Source organism: Leucoraja erinacea, chromosome 1, assembly GCF_028641065.1.
Source record: "Leucoraja erinacea ecotype New England chromosome 1, Leri_hhj_1, whole genome shotgun sequence".
In the NCBI taxonomy this organism is placed as follows: Eukaryota; Metazoa; Chordata; class Chondrichthyes; order Rajiformes; family Rajidae; genus Leucoraja; species Leucoraja erinaceus.
In genome coordinates this window covers 109688056-109710112 of record NC_073377.1, presented here as the reverse complement: position 1 = coordinate 109710112, position 22057 = coordinate 109688056, and the positions used below count along the sequence as shown (strand labels likewise).

General features: G+C 42.4%; 1 protein-coding gene across 3 annotated transcripts in view; it reads left to right on the top strand.

Moving 5' to 3' along the window:
- rap1gds1 (RAP1, GTP-GDP dissociation stimulator 1) overlaps nt 1–22057 on the top strand; it is a 79914-nt gene that overhangs the window by 15864 nt on the left and 41993 nt on the right. For 2 of the 3 annotated variants that reach the window (XM_055641233.1, XM_055641232.1), the window contains exons 3-5: nt 11144–11266; nt 17745–17870; nt 21166–21312. In XM_055641233.1, the coding sequence (XP_055497208.1) occupies nt 11144–11266; nt 17745–17870; nt 21166–21312 (396 nt within the window). The remainder of the gene's footprint in view (nt 1–11143; nt 11267–17744; nt 17871–21165; nt 21313–22057) is intronic. The other variant, XM_055641234.1, reaches the window with a different exon arrangement.

Sequence of the window (22057 nt, the reverse complement as noted above, 5' to 3'; positions counted from 1 at the left end):
GCGTGTCCAAGCCCTTAACAATCGTATATGTTTCAATGAGATCCCCTCTCATCCTTCTAAACTCCAGTGTACAAGCCCAGTTACTCCATTCTCTCAGCATATGACAGTCCCGTCATCCCGGGAATTAACCTTGTAAATCTACGCTGCACTCCCTCAATAGCAATGATGTCCTTCCTTAAATTAGGGGACCAAAACTGCACACAATACTCCAGGTGTGGTCTCACTAGGGCTCTGTACAACTGCAGAAGGATCTCTTTGCTCCTATATTTGATTCCTCTTGTTATGAAGGCCAACATGCCATTCGCTTTCTTCACTGCCTGCTGTACCTGCATGCTTACTTTCATAGACTGATGTATAAGGACCCCCAGATCCCGTTGTACTTCCCCTTTTCCCAACTTGACGCCATTTAGATAGTAATCTGGTCACAGGCAGCCTCTGGACCATTGTCTTATACCTGAGCAGGAGGTGAACCAGGTTGTTGTCGGACGTCCTCGGCTACTCTAGTGACAGTTATGTTGAGGCTGCTCATTGTAAAAGCAGCAAATGCTGTAAATACTCAAGAAAAGGTAGCATCTGTCAGAGCAATGCTGTTTCAGGTAGATGATCTCAACTTTCGATTCTGACAAAAGATTTTCAATCTGAAACTTATATTTCTCTTGTGAAAGTATTTGGTGTTTTCGTTTTCAAATTTACAGGAATATGATGAATGAATGAATCTCTTTATTGTTATTGCACATGGTACAACAAAATTTAAAAGTCAACCCCACGGTTCGATTCACAAGAGCAATTTTAAATATGTAAGAAAAGGTAAAAATATATACATATTAAAAAAAAATTACAGATAAATAACAATAGCAGCTGAGGTAGAACCATTCAGTTGAATGTAAGTGTTATTTCTTATTTTCCATTGTTAAGTTCACGTATGGCTATGGGGTAGAAGCTATCTCTGAGTCTTGTGCAAGTTTTGAAAGACCTGAACCGTCTGCCAGAGGGCAGCGGGTGGAACAGGTTGTGTCCAGGGTGGGAAGGGTCCTTTAGGATGTTGGCTGCCCTGCCAAGGCAGCGAGAACTGAAGATGTCCTTCAGGGAAGGCAGTGGGCAGCCAGTGATTTTTTGTGCGGTGTTGATGACCCTTTGAAGGGCTCTCCTGTCCGCTGCAGAGCAGCTGGCATACCATGTGGTTATACAGTACGCCAGCACACTCTCAATGGAGCAGCGGTAGAAGGACACCAGCAGCTTCTCCTCCAGGTTGTTTTTCCTGAGGATTCTCAGAAAGTAGTCGCTGCTGGGCCTTCTTAACTGCTGTGGTGGTGTTTGTAGTCCAGGAGAGATCCTCCGTAATTTGTGTGCCCAGGAATCTGAAGTCTGAGACCCTTTCCACACAGTCCCCATTGATGAATAGGGGTTTGGGGGCTGCACTGTTCTTACGGAAGTCTATGATAATTTCCTTTTTTTTTTTTTGTGGTGTTTAGGATGAGGTTGTTTTCTGAACACCACGCTGTCAGTCTTTGGACTTCCTCCCTGTAGGCTGTCTCATCTCCTCCTGAGATACGTCCAACCACTGTCGTGTCGTCCGCAAACTTGACAATGGTGTTGGTGGAGTGGGCGGGGGCACAATCGTGGGTGTAGAGGGTGTAGAGGAGGGGGCTCAACACACAGCCCTGTGGGGAGCCGGTGCTGAGTGTGATGGGGGTGGAGAGGTGATGGCCCAGTCTGACGGTCTGGGGGCGGTTAGACAGAAAGTCCTTGATCCAGAGGCAAATGGGTTGGGAGAGTCCTAAATCCATGAATTTGGTGACCAGTCTGCTGGGGATGATGGTATTAAAGGCGGAGCTAAAGTCAATGAAAAGTATCCCCACATAGCTCCCCTTGTGTTTGAGGTGGGTCAGTGCAGTGTGAAGAGCAGTGGCGATGGCATCCTCAGTGGACCTATTTGCTCTGTAGACAAACTGGTGTGGATCGAAGGTGGGCGGGAGGCTGGCTTTGATGTGCTGCTGGACCAGCCTCTCGAAACACTTCATGATGACTGGTGTGAGAGCGACCTTTTCGGTAGTCGTTAAGGCCGCTGATAACAGGCTTTTTTGGTAGTGGGATGATTGTGGCAGACTTCAGGCACGGTGGGATGATGGATTTGGACAGGGACAGGTTGAAGATTTTCGTGAAGACCTCGAAGAGCTGGTCTGCACATTCCTTCAGAACCCTTCCTGTCACGCCATCCGGGCCGGCAGCCTTCCTCGGGTTCACCGCCCTGAGCACCCGCCTCACTTCATGCTCCTGCACAGTGAGGGTGTAGTTGTTGTTAGGGGCTGGTGGGAGAATGGTGACAAACTCTTCTGGTTCTGCCTCGAAGCGAGCAAAGAAGCAGTTCAGCTCCTCTGCCAGTGAGGCATCGCCGTCGGCCGTCGTGCTGTTGCTGGGCTTGTAGTTGGTGATGTGCTGGATGCCCTGCCACACCTGCCGTGGATCGTTGTTGTTAAAGTGGTCCTCTATCTTCCTCTTGTGGGCCGCTTTGGCATCCCTGATGCCTTTCTTCAGGTTGGCTCTAGCAGCGCTGTACAGGGCTCTGTCGCCAGACCTGAAGGCTGTGTTGCGGTCCTTGAGGAGAGTTTGGACCTCTTTTGTCATCCACGGCTTCTGGTTGGGGTACACCCGGATGAGTTTGTCGACGGTGACGTTGTCAACGCAGTTCTGGATGTAAAAGAGTACCGTGGATGTGTACTCCTCCAAGTCCTGATTTCCAAAAATGTCCCAGTTTGTCCTTTCAAAGCAGTCCTGTAGCTGTGAGGAAGCTCCTTCAGGCCAAGTTTTAACAGTCCTGGTGGTGGGTTGAGCTTTTCTCCTGAGGGGGGTGTATGCTGGTGCTAAGTGAATGGATAGGTGATCCGACTGGCCTAAGTGTGGTAGTGGTGTGTGCTCTAAACCCCTTCTTGATGTTTGAGTAGGCCTTATCTAATGTATTTTCTCCCCTGGTTGCACATTTGATGTGTTGTTCAGACTTGGGGAGAACTGATTTTAAGTCTGTGTGATTAAAATCACCAGCTATGATATGGGCTGCTTTGGGGTAGGTGTTCTCTTGTTTGCTGATAGCGCTATGGAGGTAGCCTAGGGCTATGCTAGCATTAGCATCCGGTGGGATGCACACAGCTGTAACTACGACCATGGTAAACTCACGTGGAAGGTAGAAAGGCCTGCATCTAACTATCAGGTACTCCAAATCAGCAGAACAGTGTCTGTCTATGATTGCGGTATTTGTGCACCAGTTGTTGTGAACGTAGATGCATAACCCCCCTCCTTTGCTCTTACCGGAGTTTGTTTTTATCCCAGCGAAATGCTGTGCAGCCTGCTAGCTCAATGGCTCCGTCCAGTACAAGTGCGTGTAGCCACGTCTCTGTTATTAGCAGAATGCAACTGTCCGCGATGAATTTATTTGCGGTTGTTGCCTTAGCCTTAGTTGGTCCATTTTGTTGGTGATGCTTCCTGTGCCTCCTCCGTCTCCGGCGTTTGCTGAGGCCGACAACAATCCACGGAGAGCCCGGTGTCCTGGCTATCTCCTCCGGTATGTTGCGTGAATGCAGAAAAACACACTTAACTGCCTGTTTACACTGTAATCCGATAATCAGAAGATCCTGTCGGCTGAAGGTGAGATTCGCACGACAAAACGTAACATTGTCAAACAGACATACAAACAAAAACACACAAAAAAAGCACCGAAAGGGAGAGCTTCGAGCCGCTGCGACTGTGCGCGCCACCATTCTGTATCCGCTGTGTTTGTGTTAGGGTTACTAGGTGTGGTTTAGCAGTGACATCACTTTCTCTAGCAATTTGGAAACACATAATGTGTAATGAAGACTAGAGATGGGAGATACACACAAAATGCTGGAGTAACTCAACGGGACAGGCAGCATCTCTGGAGAGAAGGAATGGGTGATGTTTCGGGTCGAGACTGATGTCAGGGGAGGGTGCGAGACAGATAGAATGTAGTCGGAGACAGTGAGACCAGTGGGAGAACTGGATAAGGGAGGGGATAGAGAGGGAAAGCAAGGACTATTTGAAGATAGAGAAGTCAATGTTCATACTGCTGGGGTGTAAGCTACCCAAGTGAAATATGAGGTGCTGTTCCTCCAATTTGCACTGGGCCTCACTCTGACAATGGAGGAGGCCCAGGACAGAAAGGTCAGATTGGGATGGGTATTAAAGTGCTGAGCAACCGGGAGATCAGGTAGATTAAGGCGGACTGTGCGGAGGTGTTCAGCGAAACGATTGCCGAGCCTGTGCTTCGTCTTGCCGATGTACAGAAGTTGACATCTGGAACAGCGGATACAGTAATGATAATGCTCTAAGGCGCTGGCAAGGCCGCATTTGGAATAATATGAACAATTTTGGGCACCTTATCTGAGGAAGGATGTGCTGGCTCTGGAGAGGGTCCAGAGGAGGTTTATAAGAATGTTCCCAGGAATTAGTAGGTTAACCTTTGATAGGCATTTGTCGGCACTGGGTCAGTACTCGCAGGAGTTTTGAAGAATGGGGGGGGGGGGGTCTCATTGAAACATACAGAATCGTGAAAGGCTTGGATAGAGTGGATGTGGAGAAGATGTTTCCACTGGTGGGGGACTCTAGGACCAGAGGTCATAGCCTCAGAATTAAAGGGCATTCTTTTAGGAAGGAGATGAAGAGAAATGTATTTAGTCAGAGGTTAGTGAATCTGTGGAATTTTTTGCCACAGAAGGCTGTCGAGAAGAACAGGAGGGGAGAAGGCGGGAGAATGGGGTTCGGAGGGAGATATAAATCGCCCTTGATTGAATGGCGGAGTAGACTTGATGGGCCGAATGGTCTAATTCTACTATCACATGACCAAAAAGAACTAAGTGTTTAATAGTTATGTGCCGAAAACAAACCAATGTAATTACTTGCAGCAGCATAACAGGTCTGTGAACCTCAGACAACACAGTGACAAGGTGGAGCAGCCAAGGAGTTGCTGCCTTACAGCGCCAGAAACCCGGGTTCGATCCTGACTACGGGTGCTGTCTGTATGAAGTTTATATATTTCCCACAAGACCGCCTGAGATTTCCCTGGATACTCCGGTTGCCTCACACACACACACACACACACCAAAGAAGGTCAATTGGCTTTGGTAAAAAATTGTACATTGCCCCTAGTATGTAGGATAGTGCTGGTGTAAGGGGATTGCTGGTTGGCGTGGACCCGGTGAGCTGAAGGGCCCGTTTCCGTGCTGTATCACTAAACTAAACTAAACACAAACAAAAAAAAAGTTTAATAAATTAAAAAAAGTAATATTCGTTTTTTTTAAAAAGGCCGACATCCCCATTGCAGCAAAGACAGTTTGTAGTATAGTTAGTGTTTGTAGTGTTCAAGCCTGATGGTTGTTGGGAAGAAGCTGTTGCTGAACTGGATGTCATGGTTTTCTGACTGACAAGACAGACAAGAGACATTTATTGTCACATGCACCAATTGGTACAGTGAAATTTGGGGTCACCATACAGCCATACGAATAAAAACAGAACACGATAGTCTTTAACATAAACATCCCCCTCACGATGTTGAAGCAGCTGGCCCAACACTCCGGAGCTTCAAACAGCGATCCCAGGGAAGGCATCGCCCGCTCTGCGGTGTTGCGTCGTCGCTGAGGTTTTGGCCGGTCCCCGGCAGGAAAGGCTGCGGCAATCCAGTTGGTAGGCCGGGGGGAGGGCGAGGAAGCGACTCGGAGAATAGTCGCATCTTCGTCAGGAAGTGACTGGGAAACTGTTTCCCCCTTACCTTCCCACCTCCCCCACATAGAAATACTCAATAAACCTCCGCAACATACTTTTAAACAGACTAAACATTAAAAAAAAGATGGAAAAACAGACAGACTGTAGACTGCTCGATCACTTTGTTGATGGCAGGAGTGAAATGAGCTTGGCCAGGGTGGTTGGTGCAGGTCCTCGATGGTGTGGAAGCTAACACAGTATGTTTTTTCCGAAGGACTATAAGTAAGAAACTTGGCAGCACAAGAAGTAACAGTGAGTATGTGGGGATGGAAGAAATTGGAAAGATAAATTTGAATTTGAAAGTGCTGATACCGCTGGATGCTGATGGAGAATTGGTAAACCTATTTGAGGTTTAAGATTAATTTACTAGTCACAAGTCACATTTGTATTGGTGTCATTTAGGATTGATAAATCGATTCACTAGCTGAAACAAAAACGTAACTGGAGCCTGGAGGAAGAGGGTGAAGATGAGTGTACTGTTTTCAAAGTCGGAGGGAGGTTAAGAGTTGTGCTTTTGGAAGATTAGTGGATTTGGATTTGCCCCCCCCCCCCCCCCCCCCCCCCTCCCCCCCCCCCCACCCCCCACCCCCCCCCCCCCCCCCCCCCCACCCCCCCAACCCCCCCCCCCCCCCCCGCGCATTAGGTCATCTCTTGCACTGGCAATGTTGCTGTGTTATTTTAAACTGATTCTTGAAGCACCTTTGGTTATTTGCTATGATGATGGAAGTTAATATTTGCATTTCTGTGCATTTGGTCCTGTTGTTTAAATTGAAAGCTTGCAAATGAAGCTTTGCAGTACCTCTGTCCCAGGAAATGTGTTGACTGCTGCAATTTCAAATATTGATTTCAAATCTGCAGTGTGTGAGTTGTAAAAAGCAAAATTAGCACTTCTGAGACCAGGTCAAAATGTGAGAAATCTGAGAACTGAAAAGGGAAATGCCAATTATGACTCTGGAGATTGGACATTTTGGGGCCTTCATATGACGTGCTGCTGAAAAGCAGAAACTGTACAAAGCCTTTGATGAGGGGGGGGGGGAAATCGTGTCCCAAAAATGAAGAATACTGCAGTGAATTTTTATTTTTCTGACCATGTGGCAGTGAAGCCAAGAGCATAAGATGGGTCATTAACTGAGTGGGAATAGTGTTTGCTGAGAAGCATGGTTATCACTTCTGTTAATAAAAATGGATCCACTGTCATTACCTTTTAAAATCTGTATCGGAGTGAGAACAATCCTCTTTATGACTACTTTTGAAATGTTGCTTAGTTATCAATTATTCCAAGCTAATTCTCAATGATGCGTTGAATTATCAGTCCAGAATTGCAAGATTATGTCTTGAGCCCACAATCTGTTCCCTTGAATATTATTGATCTTGTATAGTTTTCACTTTGGACTCTATCATCCATTGAGGTAAATGTATGGTGTTTTCAAATGACTGAAGATTGCAGGCATATCATTGAAGTCCTTGATCTGCAGAATACTTTGCAGCAATTTGCCGTGGGTTCTTCAGCGGCACTTCCAAAACATGCAATCTCTTGTGAACACTGCAGTTCCTTCCTTCACCAGCCAGATTGATTGGGGGAAAATGCTGTTTCTTCATCATTCCTGAGTCAATATACTGGATCTTTTTATCCATCCGCAGCTTTGGTAATGCTTATGTGAGGATTTCAGACGGAGGTGATGGCTCACCATCAACACCACAGCCAACTGAGGAGTGGCCTTGCAACAACACCCACTTTAGGAATTAAAAATGACAAATTTGCTTATGCTTTGAACATTTTTCATAATGATTTGAAAAAGTTATAATATAGGGAATTGTAGGAAATAAAAAATCATCTAGGTCGTCGTATTATCATACTTCTAGCCAACGTATGGATGCAAGATTTTTTAATCTAAGCTTCGCTATTATTGTTTCATCAAAATTGTACAGTAAAAAATTGCCTTTGTTATACCATCTGGTGGCACCCGTAATGGCCGCCTCGCCAGCAGTCTGTCTTGTCCCTTCTCTGTTTTTATTATGTTAAGTAAGTCTTGAATGTTTGTTTTTAATGTCTCTTGGTGTGTTTTATGTGGTGGGGGGATCGGGGGAAACTTTTTCCAGCCACTTACCTCGACAGAGATGCGATTTCTCTCCATGGCGCATCTCCGTCCGTCCCCCAGCAGCCTACAACATGGAGTGGTGCGGCCTTTCCTGGAGACCGGCCAGGAGCTTCAAGCCGCGGGTGCGGCGCGGACTTACCATCGCGGAGCCTGGGATCTTTTTCCGAGGTTCGGCAGTATTGGAGCTCCGACTGCGGGTGAACAAAGGAGGAAGATGACTGAACTTTATTGCCTTCCATCACAGTGAGGAATATTGATTCCACTGTGGTGAATGTTATGTTAAACTTTATTTTATGTGCTGTGTGTATCTTTGCTTTTTTACTTAGTATTGCTGTATGGTAACTCAAATTTCACTGTACCTTAATTGGTACATGTGACAGTTAAATTGAATCTTGAATCTATGTAAATATTTTCAAAACTTTGATTATACCATCTAACATTATGCAAAAGATTGTGTGACAAAAATAAAGGTGGTGATTGTCTTCCTATGGTCTTACAAAGCACTGGTTAGACCATCAGTGTTAACAGTATTTCAACATACACTCTCATTGTCTTTGAAGACAGCATCAGATTTAGCCATTGGTATAATGAGGCAAATGTGGGAATATGAAATTGTTACAGACAAGGGTGGCACAACGGTAGAGTTGCTGCCTTGCAGTGCCAGAGACCGGGTTTGATCTTGTCTACGGATGCTGTCTGCACGGCTTGTACGTCCTCTCTATGACCGTGTGGGTTTTCTCCAGGTGCTCCAGTTTCCTCCCACATCCCAAAGATATCCTGATGTGTAGCTTCATTGGCCTTGTGATGTTGTAAATTGTCCCTTGTATGTAGGAAAGTGTTAGTGCATGGCATGATCGCTGGTTGACATTGACTTGGTGGGCCGATGTTTCCATGCCTATACTGAATGAAAGGAATTAATGTGTAGGAAGGAAATGCAGATGCTGGGCTTAAACCGAAGATAGACACAAAATGCTGGAGTAACTCAGCGGGACAGGCAGCATCTCTGGATAGGGTGACATTTTGGGTCGAGACCCTTCAGACTGAGAGTCAGGGGAGAGGGAGATACAAAGATAAGAAAGTGTAGGGTTTGAAAACAAAACAAAGGTGGTGGTGATCAAGGAACATGTAGAATAGATCATTGTTAGCTAAGAGAAGGTAACAACAAAGCAAACAGATAAAATGTTAGCTAAGAGAAGGTAACAACAAAGCAAACAGATAAAATGTAATCGGGACAGTCAGACTGGTCGGAGAATTGGGAAGTGGGAGGGGTGGAGAGAAGGAAAGCAAGGGTTACTTGAAGTTAGAAGTCAATATTCATACTGCTGAGGTGTAAGCTGCCCAAGCAAAATATGAGGTGGTGTTCCTCGAATTTCCATTTGGCTTCACTCTGACAATGCTGGAGGCCTAAGACAAAAAGGTCAGTATGGGAGGGGAAATTAAAGTGTTCAGGTAGGTTTAGGCAAACTGAGCGGAGGTGTTCAGCGAAGCGATCGCCGAGCATGCGCTTGGTCTCGCCGATATATAGGAGTTAATGTTCATCAAGAAAATCCTTGGTGATCTCTTGATTTGCTTTTTCTTACATAAATATCTGAATCAAATTGTAATTACTTTTGAAATTTAGATCATAATAATAGATATTTTGTGAAGAGCGCAGGTTCAATATAAATGTAACCTGGGACTTTTTAAAGTTATAAAGTGTAATCATTAAATTTTAAATCATGCTATTTACTGATTAACCTGTTCCAGGGATCTACACAGTCAATAACAATGCTTAACAACGTAGTTAGCTTATGCCCTCTAATTAGCCTCGGAATGAAAAGTCGACAGTACCTTCATCTTCCCCTTTTGCCCATTTACTGATTACATTTTTTTCATATGTTCATTTCGCTAAGCTCTAATGTGAGCATCCACTTCACACCTGGCAGGGTTATTAATTGTCAGTTAGCTGGCTGTCATGCAGATTAGTGGATCTGTAAGATCTCTCTGGATAGCAATGGTAAATCCCTGACTTCTGTTTTTTCCACCCATCTTTCATAAGTGCCAACCTATTCCATCGGTTTTTTAGTGCAATTCTGAGTGAATTCCTTCATTTGGTTCCATGTTTACCAGTTCAACAGAATTTCTCTATGGTTTCTTAGTCTACGAGTGTCAATACTCTTCAGAGATCTATCTTTGTGCTGTTTTCCTTATTTTCATGTTGTCCTTTAATCAAACATGCATGGCATCAAATTCCACATGAGGTCACACAGCATGGAAACAGGCCAACTCATTAATGCCGACCAAGATGCCTCTTCTAAGCTGGTCCCATTTGCCTATGGCCCATATCCGTCTAAACCATTCCTATCCATGTACCCGACCAAATATATTTAAAATGTTGTTGTACCTGTCTCAATTACTTCCTCAGGCAGCTCCTATATAGGAAGTTGCTCCACAGGTTCCAATTAAACCAAGCCCCTCACACAATAAACCTCTGTACCCTGGTTCATGATTTCCCCCTACCCGGACTTAAAGCGCATTCACGCTATCTATTCCCCTCATAATTTTATACCCCACTATGCAGTAGAGCTGCCATCTCACAGTGCCAGGCACCCGGTTTGATCCTGACTATGGCGGCGTTTGCATGTTCTCCCTGGTTCCCTCCCACATTCCAAAGACTTGTAGTTCTGTAGGTTAATTGGCTTCAGTAAATTTTTGCTAGCATGTAGGATGCAAAAGTGGGATAACACAGAACTAGTGTTCGGGTGATCAATGGTCGGTGGGATGAAGGGCCTGTTTCCATACTGTATCTCTAAACTATAATATCAACTTACATACTACATCAACTTACACATTTGCACCAAATCAGTTTGCTTATCACCACTAATCCAGGCTGGTTTAAGTATGCTACTCATTCACAACAACTAATTTATATTCAGAAACAAGGAACTGTAGATGCTGGGTTACAAGAAAATGACACAAAGTGCTGGAGTTACAGCAGTTATGGCAGTGTCCATGGTGAACATTGATATTAACCTAACCACCTCCAGTATTTAATTTTCAACAATCTTGCCTCTAACACCAACATTATTGTAGGCTGTCTCCACAGTTATTCACGTCCTATCCTTTGAAGTTCCTCCAGGTATAATTTTTAAATCTTCTTTGCCAAAAATTTAAAGTCGTAACAGGTAGAATATATAATCTATCCAATTCATTGTTTGGCTTGGATATGAATGCATAAAGTATGTTTTTCGTGGATCATTTGGAATTTTAATTTATTATTACCATCTCTGTTGCAGATGCAGAAACCAGCGTAAAGCTCCAGGAGAGTGGCATTCTTCAAGTTTTCCCGCGTCTTCTGTCTCCACACTGCTCATGTGCAGCAAAAGTAGCAAACATTATAGCGGAAGTAGCCAAAAATGGTGAGGTCTTCCACAAGAACTTTCTCTGCAGGAATGTTTTCAATTTTGCTGCACCACCACTCATGTTGTATTTTGTTTTAGAGCAGCAGTCTTTCATAAATTTGTGCAATTCATGTTTTTGGTGGCTGGCCTCAATATTTCATAAATTCATCTTCAATATATATCCGTAACTACAGGTTTGCATTTAAAATTATTGCATGATTTTTGTATTATGGCAAGACCCTTGGAAGCATTTCAGTATCAGGGATCATGGGGTGCAAATCTACAACTCCCTGAAAGTGGCAAGGCAAGTTGATAGGGTGGTAAATAAGTCATACAGCATGTTGACCTTCATCCATTGGTGTGTAAAGTATACAAGATGGGAAGTTATGTGGCAGCTGTATAAAACTTTGTTAGGACAAATTTGGAGTATTGTCCAAAGAAAAGTGAGAAAACTCAGTTCTGGGTCAGACTGTGGAAGTTAATTGACGGATGACAAATTCAGGTTGGATCCCTTCTTCAGGCTAATGTATTGGAGTATTGTGTGCAGTTCTGATCACCGCATCACATGAAGAATGTGGAGGCACTAGAGAGTGTGCAGAAGAGGTTAACCTGGATGTATTATCTGTGACGGGATTGGATGAACTTGGATTGTTTTCTTTAGAGTGTCAAAGACTGCAGGATTCCCTGATAAAAGTATTGGTGTATTCATCGGCCACTAGGGGAGCCGCATGATGGCAGCCTCTGCCTACAGTCTGTCTGTTTATCTATATTTTTTTATTTTTAGTTTGTTTAAAAGTATGTTTTGGAGGATTTTTTTTTAGTATTTCTATGGGGGGTCTACGCTCCCCCCCCTCGCGGCCTACCAGCTGGATTGGTGCGGCCTTTCCTGCCGGAGACCGGCCAGAGCTTCAGCGACGGCGCAGCACTGGATTCACCGCGGAGCGGGCGATGCCTTACCTGGATCACCGTTTGAAGCTCAAAGTGTTGGGCCTGCTGCTTTATCATCGTAGAGCTGTGGTTTGCGGAGCTTCCAGCCACGGGTGGCGCCAACTTCAACATCATGGAGTCATGGTATACCTTTGCCGAGGGCCGTTAGCGTGAATCTCCGTCCAGCTCGGCCTGTGGACTTCGGGAGCTGCGGTCTCTGGTAAAAAGCAGCCGATTCGGAGGTCCAAGCCGCTGAGAGTATTCTCCCGTTCCGACGTCGGAGTTCCATCATCCCGGTGAGAGGGCCTGAACATCGGGCCGCCCACAGCGGCGACTGCGGAGAGCTCGGGAGGAGGAGGATGACTGAACTTTGGTGCCTTCCCTCACAGTGGGAAACTTTGTTTCCGCTGTGTGGGGATGTTTATGTTAGACTATCGTGTTCTGTGCTCTTTTTTAATTCGTATGGCTGTGGTGACCACAAATTTCACTGTACCAATTGGTGCCTAGGGCAATAAATATCTCTTGTCTCTTGTCTTGTAACATTGGGTGTGGGTTTTTTTCCCCCTTTTAGGCTGATCTGACTAACAACTTTGTAGGTTTAACGATCTCCAGAGATTAAATATATGCTGTTTAAAAAGAAAATATTGAAGACAATTGGTTCAGATAGCATCTGGATAGAGAAACCGAGCTAACGTTCCATGTCAAAATCATCTCATTAGAATTTATAAAGAAGATTAGGAGATGGAGAGGGCAGAGGGAATATTTCTGATGGGGAGAGGCCCAGGTTGCCCAAATGTTTACGGGATCATTTTGGGATTTGAAGACTGTTAAGAAGGAATGCAAAGGGACAAGCATTTATTGCATTTATTTCAAGAGGGCTAGAATACAAAAATAGGGATGTAATGCTGAGGCTCTAAGGTGCTGGTCAGGCTGCATTAAAGTGAAGTATTGTGGGCAGGCTGCATTTGGAGTATTGTGGGCACCATATGTGAGGAATGATGCACTGGTGCTCCAGAGGAGGTTTACGAGAATTATTCCAGGAAGGAGTGGGTTAACATATGATGAGCATTTGAAAGCATTGGGGCTGTACTCGCTGGAATTTAGAAGGATGAGGGGGAACCTCATTGAAACTTACTGGACAGTAAAAGGCACAAATAGAGTGGATGTGGAGAGGATGTTTCCACTAGTGGGAGAGTCTAGGATTAGAGGTCATAGTTTCAGAATTAAAGGACAATCCTGTAGGAAGGAGATGATGAATTTCTTTAGTCAGAGGGTGGTGAATCTGTGGAATTGTTTGCCATAGAAGGCTGTGGAGGCCGTCAATGGATATTTTTAAGCCAGAGAGATAGATTATTGATTAGTGGAGGGGTTGTGGGGTGATGCTGGAGAATGGGTTAGGAGGGAGAGATAGACCAGCCATGGTTGAATGGTGGAGTAGACTTGATGGGCCAAATGGCCCAATTCTGCTCCTATCACACGGCTTTATGCAGATTAGAGACAATGCTACACCCTGAAGCCATGAGAATTTCTAACCTTTTCTTGGTTTAAGCAGTTGTTCTGACCTTTTTTACAGTTTTAATATTTCAGTATAATTTGTTCCCTATCCTCACTCATTGGGGTCTGTTGGTCAGGAAGTCATGGATCCAGTTGTAGAGAGGTTTTGCAACGGAGTGTTGCAGATGATCCAGTTGTAGTGGGTAACAAATGGGGATTTTGGCCCACATTTTGGAAACAAATAAAATTAACTATCAAATTAAGAAATCTATCGCTCCTCTCTTCAATAGTTAATAATCCATCACTTAAACCATCTATTATTGATAAAACGTTTACCCATTGGGAAAGAATAGGAATCAAAACGCTTGGAGACATGTACGAAATGGGAAACCTTTTATCATTTCAACAACTACAATTAAAATACAACCGGAATATTTTAATATTTCAAATACAGGTGCACAGGTTCCAAATAACGAAAAGCTCTGAATAGCGGACATTTTTTCAGTCCTTGAAGAAAGGTCCTTGAAGACGTTCACTGAGGGCGGCCCGCAGAGGTGACAGCGGAACCTCCGGTCGGTCCTCGAAGAAAGGGGAACTAAATCCCCAATCATAAAAGAGAAGGTGAGGGCATATTGCGCGGGAGGGTTAATAATTGACAATCTGCTGCTGCCTGCCCGCTGAGTTAAAAAGTTCCCACAGTAGACTCACAATACACAGTGTATCGTGAGTCTTGCGTGGGAACTTTTTAACTCAGCGGGCAGGCAGCAGCAGATTGTCGCTCCCTTCAGTTTCACCCCACCTACACCCCTCTGCTTCCCGGCCATGTGTGTGACCCCTTCCCTCCTCTCTCCAGCTCCCCGCCCATTGCACCGGCTCGGGGGGCTTTGCACTGTCTTCACGTTGGCGATGCCAGCCAGCAGGTCAGTGCCAGTCACCGGAGATGTCAGGACCAACGGGACACTGACCCCCAGGCCCACTGTAAGCACGGAGATCCCAGAGACCCACAGCCAGCAGCAGCCCAGCCCCGTTCCAACTCCAGAGGAAAACTGGAAACTGGCCGGAGACGTCAGGACCACCAGAAGCCGCTCCCCGATGGGCTGCTACGGCGACAAGTGGCAGTTCGCCCACAGCCCGAGCTGCGCCCCCTCATTGGGACATCGACCCCCAGGCCCACTGTAAGCATGGAGATCCCAGATCAGCAACTCCAGCCCCGCTCCAACTCCAGGGGAACACGCTCCCCGTAGGGGCAGAAGCTGATGGTGTGCAGGATACGTCTTGTTCTTGGGGTGGCGCAGCTCGGGCTGTGGGCGAACTGCCACTTGTAGCCGTAGCGGCCCATCTAGGAGCGGATTCCTCTGGAGTTGGAAGGGGAGGGGGGTATTGTGCTGTTTGATCACCCCCTGCTATCCCAGGGACAGGGAGACACAGCGGCTTTTGAGACTGGTGGGCAATCACTTCCAAAGTTCTACCCACACAGTCAGTACACCTCTCCTACACTGCATTTCATACAAACATTTATTCTACAAGAAAATACTACATTGAAGACTCAAACTCGCGACCGAGTAACTGCCGGGATCGAGGCGCAAACTCGCGACCTTGCGGATATGAGCCGAGCACTCTACCACTGAGCCAGCCGTTAAAATCTACGCTAAAAATCTTCCTTTCCGAAGGTCGAAAAATTCCGAATTATGAAAAGTGTCTGGTCCCAAGGCTTTCGGATAAAAGGTTGTTCACCTGTACCTTCGAATCCGAGATTACCTGAAAAAACACACATAAGAATATCAAACCTTAACCTCAGATCTATTAGATGAAGGAATGAACAGAAATGCGGAATCAAGTAATTTAATATCATATTTGTATAACATCATTTTAAACACAGAAATACCATTGACAGAAGGGACTGAGAACAAGAATTATCTATAAAAATTCCAAAAGACAAATGGGAAAAATACTTGCTATATGTACATAAATGATCAATTAATGTAAGGCACAACTTAATTCAATTTAAAATTTTACATAGATTATTTTATTCGAAAACCAAACTGAATAAAATGTTTCCAAATGTTTCTCCCATCTGTGATAAATGCCTATCTCAAAACGCTACTATAGTACACTTTTGTCTCTTGCATAAAACTTCAAAAATTCTGGAATTAAATTTTTGGAATATTTACAAAACTATTTAAAATAAAATTGAAGCCCAATACAGAACTGATTATCTTCGGATCGATGGAAGACGGATGTAAGCTGACTTCGTTTCAAAAATGTCTACTTAATTATGGCTTAATAACGGCAAAAAAACATACTTAAATTCTGGAAAGATGCACCCACACCGACGCTCAAAATGTGGATTTCAAACATGTCGGAAATGTCTCCATTTCTCGGCTTATTACAAGCATGTGGTGCAACACAACCTTAGAAATTAATTGTGTCATAACCGGGTGAAGGGCGGGTAAAGATACAAAGGAGGGATATCCCTTTCAATTTCTCTCTTTTTTTCCTTTTTCTCTTTCTCTCTCTTCTATTCTTTCTCTTTCTGCTTATTTCACATCACCTTTCCTTTTTCGAGCTATATAATATTCTCTATTTCTTGCTTTTCGTACTCTTTTTTTTCTACCATTAAATTTAAAATAAGTTGTACATAAATGTAATATGTTATTTATGTCTTATATTATTGTACATCACTTCTAATAAAAATTTAAAAAATCCGTGCTGACCAGCCATCATCCAGTTCGCCAGCACGATCCTACTCACTTGGGACAATTTGCAATTTTACCCAAGCTAATTAACCAACAAACGTCTTAGGAGTTTGAGCGGAAACCAGAGCACCCGGCGAACACCCACGTGGTCACAGTGAGAGCGTACAAACTCTGTCCAGACAGCATCCATGGTCAGGATCGAATCTGGGCCTCTGCGCTGTAAGACAGCAATTCTACCGCTGCGCCACTATGCCGCCCCGTGATCAATTCTGTTCTCTGGCGTCATTGTAAATTAAGAATTTTTTTGGCAAGCGTTAAGCAACAGATGTAAATTCTCTAGGTGGTGGTCAACTCACACTATTTATCCCCAACCCCTATCCGTACCCCAGCTTGGTCTGAAGATAACATTATGCAGCTGTGATCTTTATGTTTGACCTTACATTTGGCAATAATCTCACATTCTGTTATTCATCAGCACTGTTATTCTATTCAGCTCTGTAACAGAACTATCGATTCTATTTATATGCCAACACTTGTTGACTATTTCTAGCTCTTTTCCCACCTTTGATTCCCTTAAGACATCTTGGAACATGAATTTGCTCACCATGCAGCTCCGCTGCTTACACATTTGTCTGATCTTTTGGCAGAAAATATTGTATAGAACAGGTGGGTGAAGGAAAAATAAAATATTTTTTAAGATTAGACAGATTTATACATTATCCATTTTGATGAAAGAAAATATCTAGCACATTAGTCATGAACTCAAGTGATCCATTATATTTTGAGCTGCAGTTTTAATTAAGCAATTCTATAAAAATACATCACATGGAAAATTGTTTCAGATTGACCACTCTTGCAATTTGCTAGTGTGAAGTGGCTGTATCAGATATACTTTTTCATAGCTATATCCATATAGGTATTGGTTTGTCTTTAAGTAAATGTTGTAAATCTGTACGTGTAGCTATTTTTGTATTTGAAATGTCAGTGTAACGTTTTGTCAGGTATCTTTGGTGAAGGTGTTGAAATGCGATTTTACCATTTCCGTTCTATTCAGAACAGATTGAAAGTGAGAGATTTGGAATACGTTTGCCCACCAACAACTTACTTTAATCAAGTTTTGTAAACTCCTGTCTGATACCATCAAATTTGTCTGCCACAATTTAAACTTTATAACTTGTAGACCAGTTTTGTTCTTTATTTTAAAACTAATAGAACTATGGTCACTGGTCATTGTCTGGTATTTTCCTTGTTTTAATTAATTTAAGCAAATGCCTTGAAACCTGGGCCAAATAAATAAATCTTTCATTTAAACCATACTGATTTACAGTAGGCTTATTTTAAGGAATACTTTGACGTGACAATATTCATTCTGTTTTCAGATTTCATGCGAGGCTCGTGTGTGGATACAGGATTGATTCCACCATTGGTTCTGCTGCTAAATAACAAAGATCACGAAGTGCTTCTTCAAACAGGACGTGCCCTGGGAAATATTTGCTATGATAGCCGTAAGTACAAAATGAAGACTCTGTTAAATTAATATTCACAACCACATTTTGGGCACTTATAGGATCAATTTTACTAATGGCATTTTGAGTTTAGTGCCAAAATGAAACCTGTGAATCATTAAGTCATCTCTGTTTTAAAAGCAAGCCATATGTAACTGCATGCACAAAAATATAGCAGGTTCAAATCCAGAAAATGTGCATGTTGTTGTCAGGTGTAATCGCTTACTATGTACAATGAAAGTCTTCATAGTAAAAGACTAGTTCTAATTAATGTCACATAAATAGTCTAAACGTATTATGTGCTAGAATTGGTTTGTTAGTATTCTTGGGCTTTACTATCAGTCTTATTTTAATTTTGTTTCTCGGCAGCCTATTAATGTTTGTATTGATTTGTTAATACAAGATGCATTACTTTGCTCTTTCCAGCATTGATGCAGTGACTCATGGTTGACAAATTAAAACCTAAAATCTGTGGAATTGGTTATAGGAGTATTGTTTTTCGGCACCGATTTTCATACAAATGAATGATAAGCATAATGAAGTATTTAATTTGTTCTTTGACCCTGTTTGGCTGGCATGTTTGATTGCCTTCTTTCCCAACACCTCAATATTCCTCCACTTGCCCAGTATGTTGTGATATTAATCCTACACATCATGCTGCACATATGACATCATGATTAAATACACATGATTGCATAATTACTAAATATTACTGAATGTTATTAATGGTAGATAAAAAATCAGTTTTACTTTTGGACTTTAGAGATATAGCGAGGAAACAGGCCCTACAGCTCACCGAGTCTGCGTCGACCAGTGATCAGCCCGTACACTGGCTCAATCCTACACACTAAGGACAATTTACAATTTTTACCAAAACCAATTAATCTACAAAACTGTAAGCCTTTGGTGTGGGGAAGAAACGGTAGCACCCGGTGAAAATCCACACGTTCTCAGAGGGAATGCACAAACAGCACCCGTAGTCAGGGTCGAACCCGCTGGCGCTGTGAGGCAGTGACTCTATCACTGCGTTACTCTGAATGATGATTGCCTGTCAGTCATGAGAATTGAGGGCATGTTGAGAAGAGTATAACTGTGTAGCTCTAGTGACATGAGAGGTCCCAATGAATGTTATGAATTTTAATACAGTTGATAAAACACAAAGTCCAAGTTTTCAGTAATTCCATTGAAACCATCTTACAACAGCCTTCAACACAACTAAAATAATAAACATAAAAATGCATGAAACATTTAAGTAGGTCAGACAGCATCTGTGGAAAAATAGTGTTAATATCTCAGATCAAAGACCATTCTTAAGAGTGGTCTTTGACCTAAAAGACTCTGTTTCACGTTCTAGAGTTGCATTTTGTTTCGATTTCCAGCATGTGTCTTTTGACTTTTAAAACAAATGAAATTTACTGCAACTAATCTTTTTGTCTGTTTATAAATTTGAAATCATGATGCCAATCATAATATATTCTTATAACTGACTTAATAGCCAGATTTCTTAATTTAGGATTACTAATCAATTGTAACTGATCCAAAGGTTTGCTCTTTATCTACAGGACTGCATTTGCAAAAAAAAATGAAGAATATTGTATAAAACTAGTTTCAGCAGAAATATAGCTCTGAATTTTGTGGAGTATTCTCTAACCTGTTATTTCCACTATTTTCATGTTTTTAAAAAACTCAGCAGATTTGTCTGCTGTGCATATAAGCATTGATGGTGTTTTTCTGCAGACTTTAACATCACATTGCATGGTTCAAAGCAATAGAACAGTATTCAATAGTCAGTCATTAATATGATAGACATAAAATAATATGAAAAGGAAAATCATGCAAAAGTGCCTGGTGCAAAGAAAATCGGAACCTAAATTTAAATGTGGAGCATCATTACATCCATCCCTTTTTTCATGACACTTATTACTTGGCTTGTAAAGTGCATATATGTTGTTAATTTTGGATTCCTCGACCTGCTATGGAAGAATGGCCACATTTCAGTGTGATATACAAGGATATTATATTGTGGATTGTATCCTGGTTTTGAAGAACATGCTGTGTTACATTATGTTTTGAACCCCAAGAGTTCCATCTGTCTTTGCATGAACAAGCCTTATCTATTCTTGAACTTTTAATTTACTCCTTTAAACTATGAAGCAAATTAAAAGTGCAAGAAACCATAAGCCTTGGAAGTTTGAAAGTTCATTAAATTGTAACGGATGCTTGCGCCTTCAGATATCTTATAGTGTTCAGCTGGTTTTTCCACAGTTGGTATGGTCTTGAGCATGGTGAAAGACCTGAAAGTTTTCATGGGATACTCTTTTCATGTCCTGCACCATAACAAATCTATGATTCTTTCCTTTCTAAAAGCAGATCCAGTGATTTGATGGTCAGAAGCTTTGGAGCACATTCCATAGCCTTCTCTGGGGGCACCTTGAAAGCAGTTTGAAAGTGATTTTCTTTATATCATGTGCTTCCTTCATGAGATTTCTTCCTCAGTAATGTTCACTTTGAACCTCTAGACTCTGGGGGTAGGAGATTTTAAGTATTAAATCATTGGGGGGAAGGGGGGGAGGGGGAATACAACATTCATTTGTATTTATGCAGCACATTTTGAAGTAACAAAATATTCCAAACAATTTTTCACAAAGTAATCGATAAAGAAGTAATCAGAATATACAGTAAATGAAGAAAGCTTTGATTGTACCTTTTAAAGGGCGATGTAAGAAAGAAAAGAGGTAGCGAGACACTAAAATTTACTGACTGCTTGGGAGCTGGTGGCATGACCACTATTTCTCATGGAGGTTAGAACTAAAGAGTAATCAAGAGGGCTTTGGTTCAGGTAAGAGGGGAAAGATTTAAGAGAAGTGAGAGGCAATTTCTTTATGTAATTAGTGTCGGGGGGGGAACTGCAGATGCTGATTTAAACTGAAGGCAGACTCAAAGACGGAGTAGCTCAGCTGGTCAGGCAGCATATCTGGAGAAAAGAATAGGTGACGTTTCAGGTCGAGACCCTTCTTCAGACTGAGTCAGGGAAATGGGAAATGAGAGATGTAGGACAAATTAATGGAAGAAGGAAGCCACAGAATGCATCTTTGGTGAACATTAGTGGTTATGGTAAAGGGACAGGAAGTGAAGCTAATGTGGTTCTCTGGCTACATGCAAAAAATATTCTTGAAGGTGCTTCCATATCTTAATAGTTGCTTTTTTTTAATTTAAAACATTTTGTTTTTCACTATGCCTAGTTTGAAATTATATTTTTGTTGCAGATTTTTTAATTTAATTCTTTGTTTTGCAGATGAGGGCAGGAATGCAGTTGACCTCTCTGGTGGCGTACAGATAGTAGTTGCCCACTTACAGACACTATGCAGTAATATTGACGCGGCCAATCAGAAGCTCTTGACTGTCTTTTGTGGCTTCCTGTTGAACTATAGCAATGATAATGGTAAACTAAAACAAAAATATTTATAGTTTGCATATGTACATAAAGCAAACATTTTTATTCATTATTTAGTATAATGATGGCTTTGAAAAAAATCTGGAATATTCAATATCAAACCATTGACCTTTTGTTTTGTCTTGTCCTCTATTTCCCTTATTTTCTTATTTTTGTAATTTCTTGCTTATTATCACTAATAAGATCCTTGACTGGCATAAATATGTCTTATCCCCAACATTGGTTCTTATTGTAAGGAAACTCCAATTAAATTTTAACTTTTCAAAATTGGATTTGTTTAAAATAGTTCCACCTTGCAGAGGGAAAAGAGGTGTGAGATTTTATGCTTATTTATGGATTATAAGCAAAACTTAATTAGTCTCAATTTTGAGCAGTCAAGAGGTTTTCTGCACAGTGTCAAAACGGTTAATCTTTCTATTGCTTTCTGCTTCATCTTGCAATGTCGGTGATACTATTTGAAAACTGTTTCATGTTCTAATTTCTCAAGTTGTGTCCACTGTAAACTCATTACTTTTCAATGCTTATCTCCTTCATCTTAGTTATTGTTAACTTCATTGCCTTGACCTGAAGTAATATCTGGTTTCATTTTAGTGCACACATTTTAATTTTTCTGCTCCTCTTTCGATAAAAGGGCAAAATGTCAGGTTAGCATTTCCTGGTTGGCCAAAATCCCCAAAATGCATCGATTTTATGATGTACTGAAGGAAATGAATAAAGATATGTGCAATGCCAT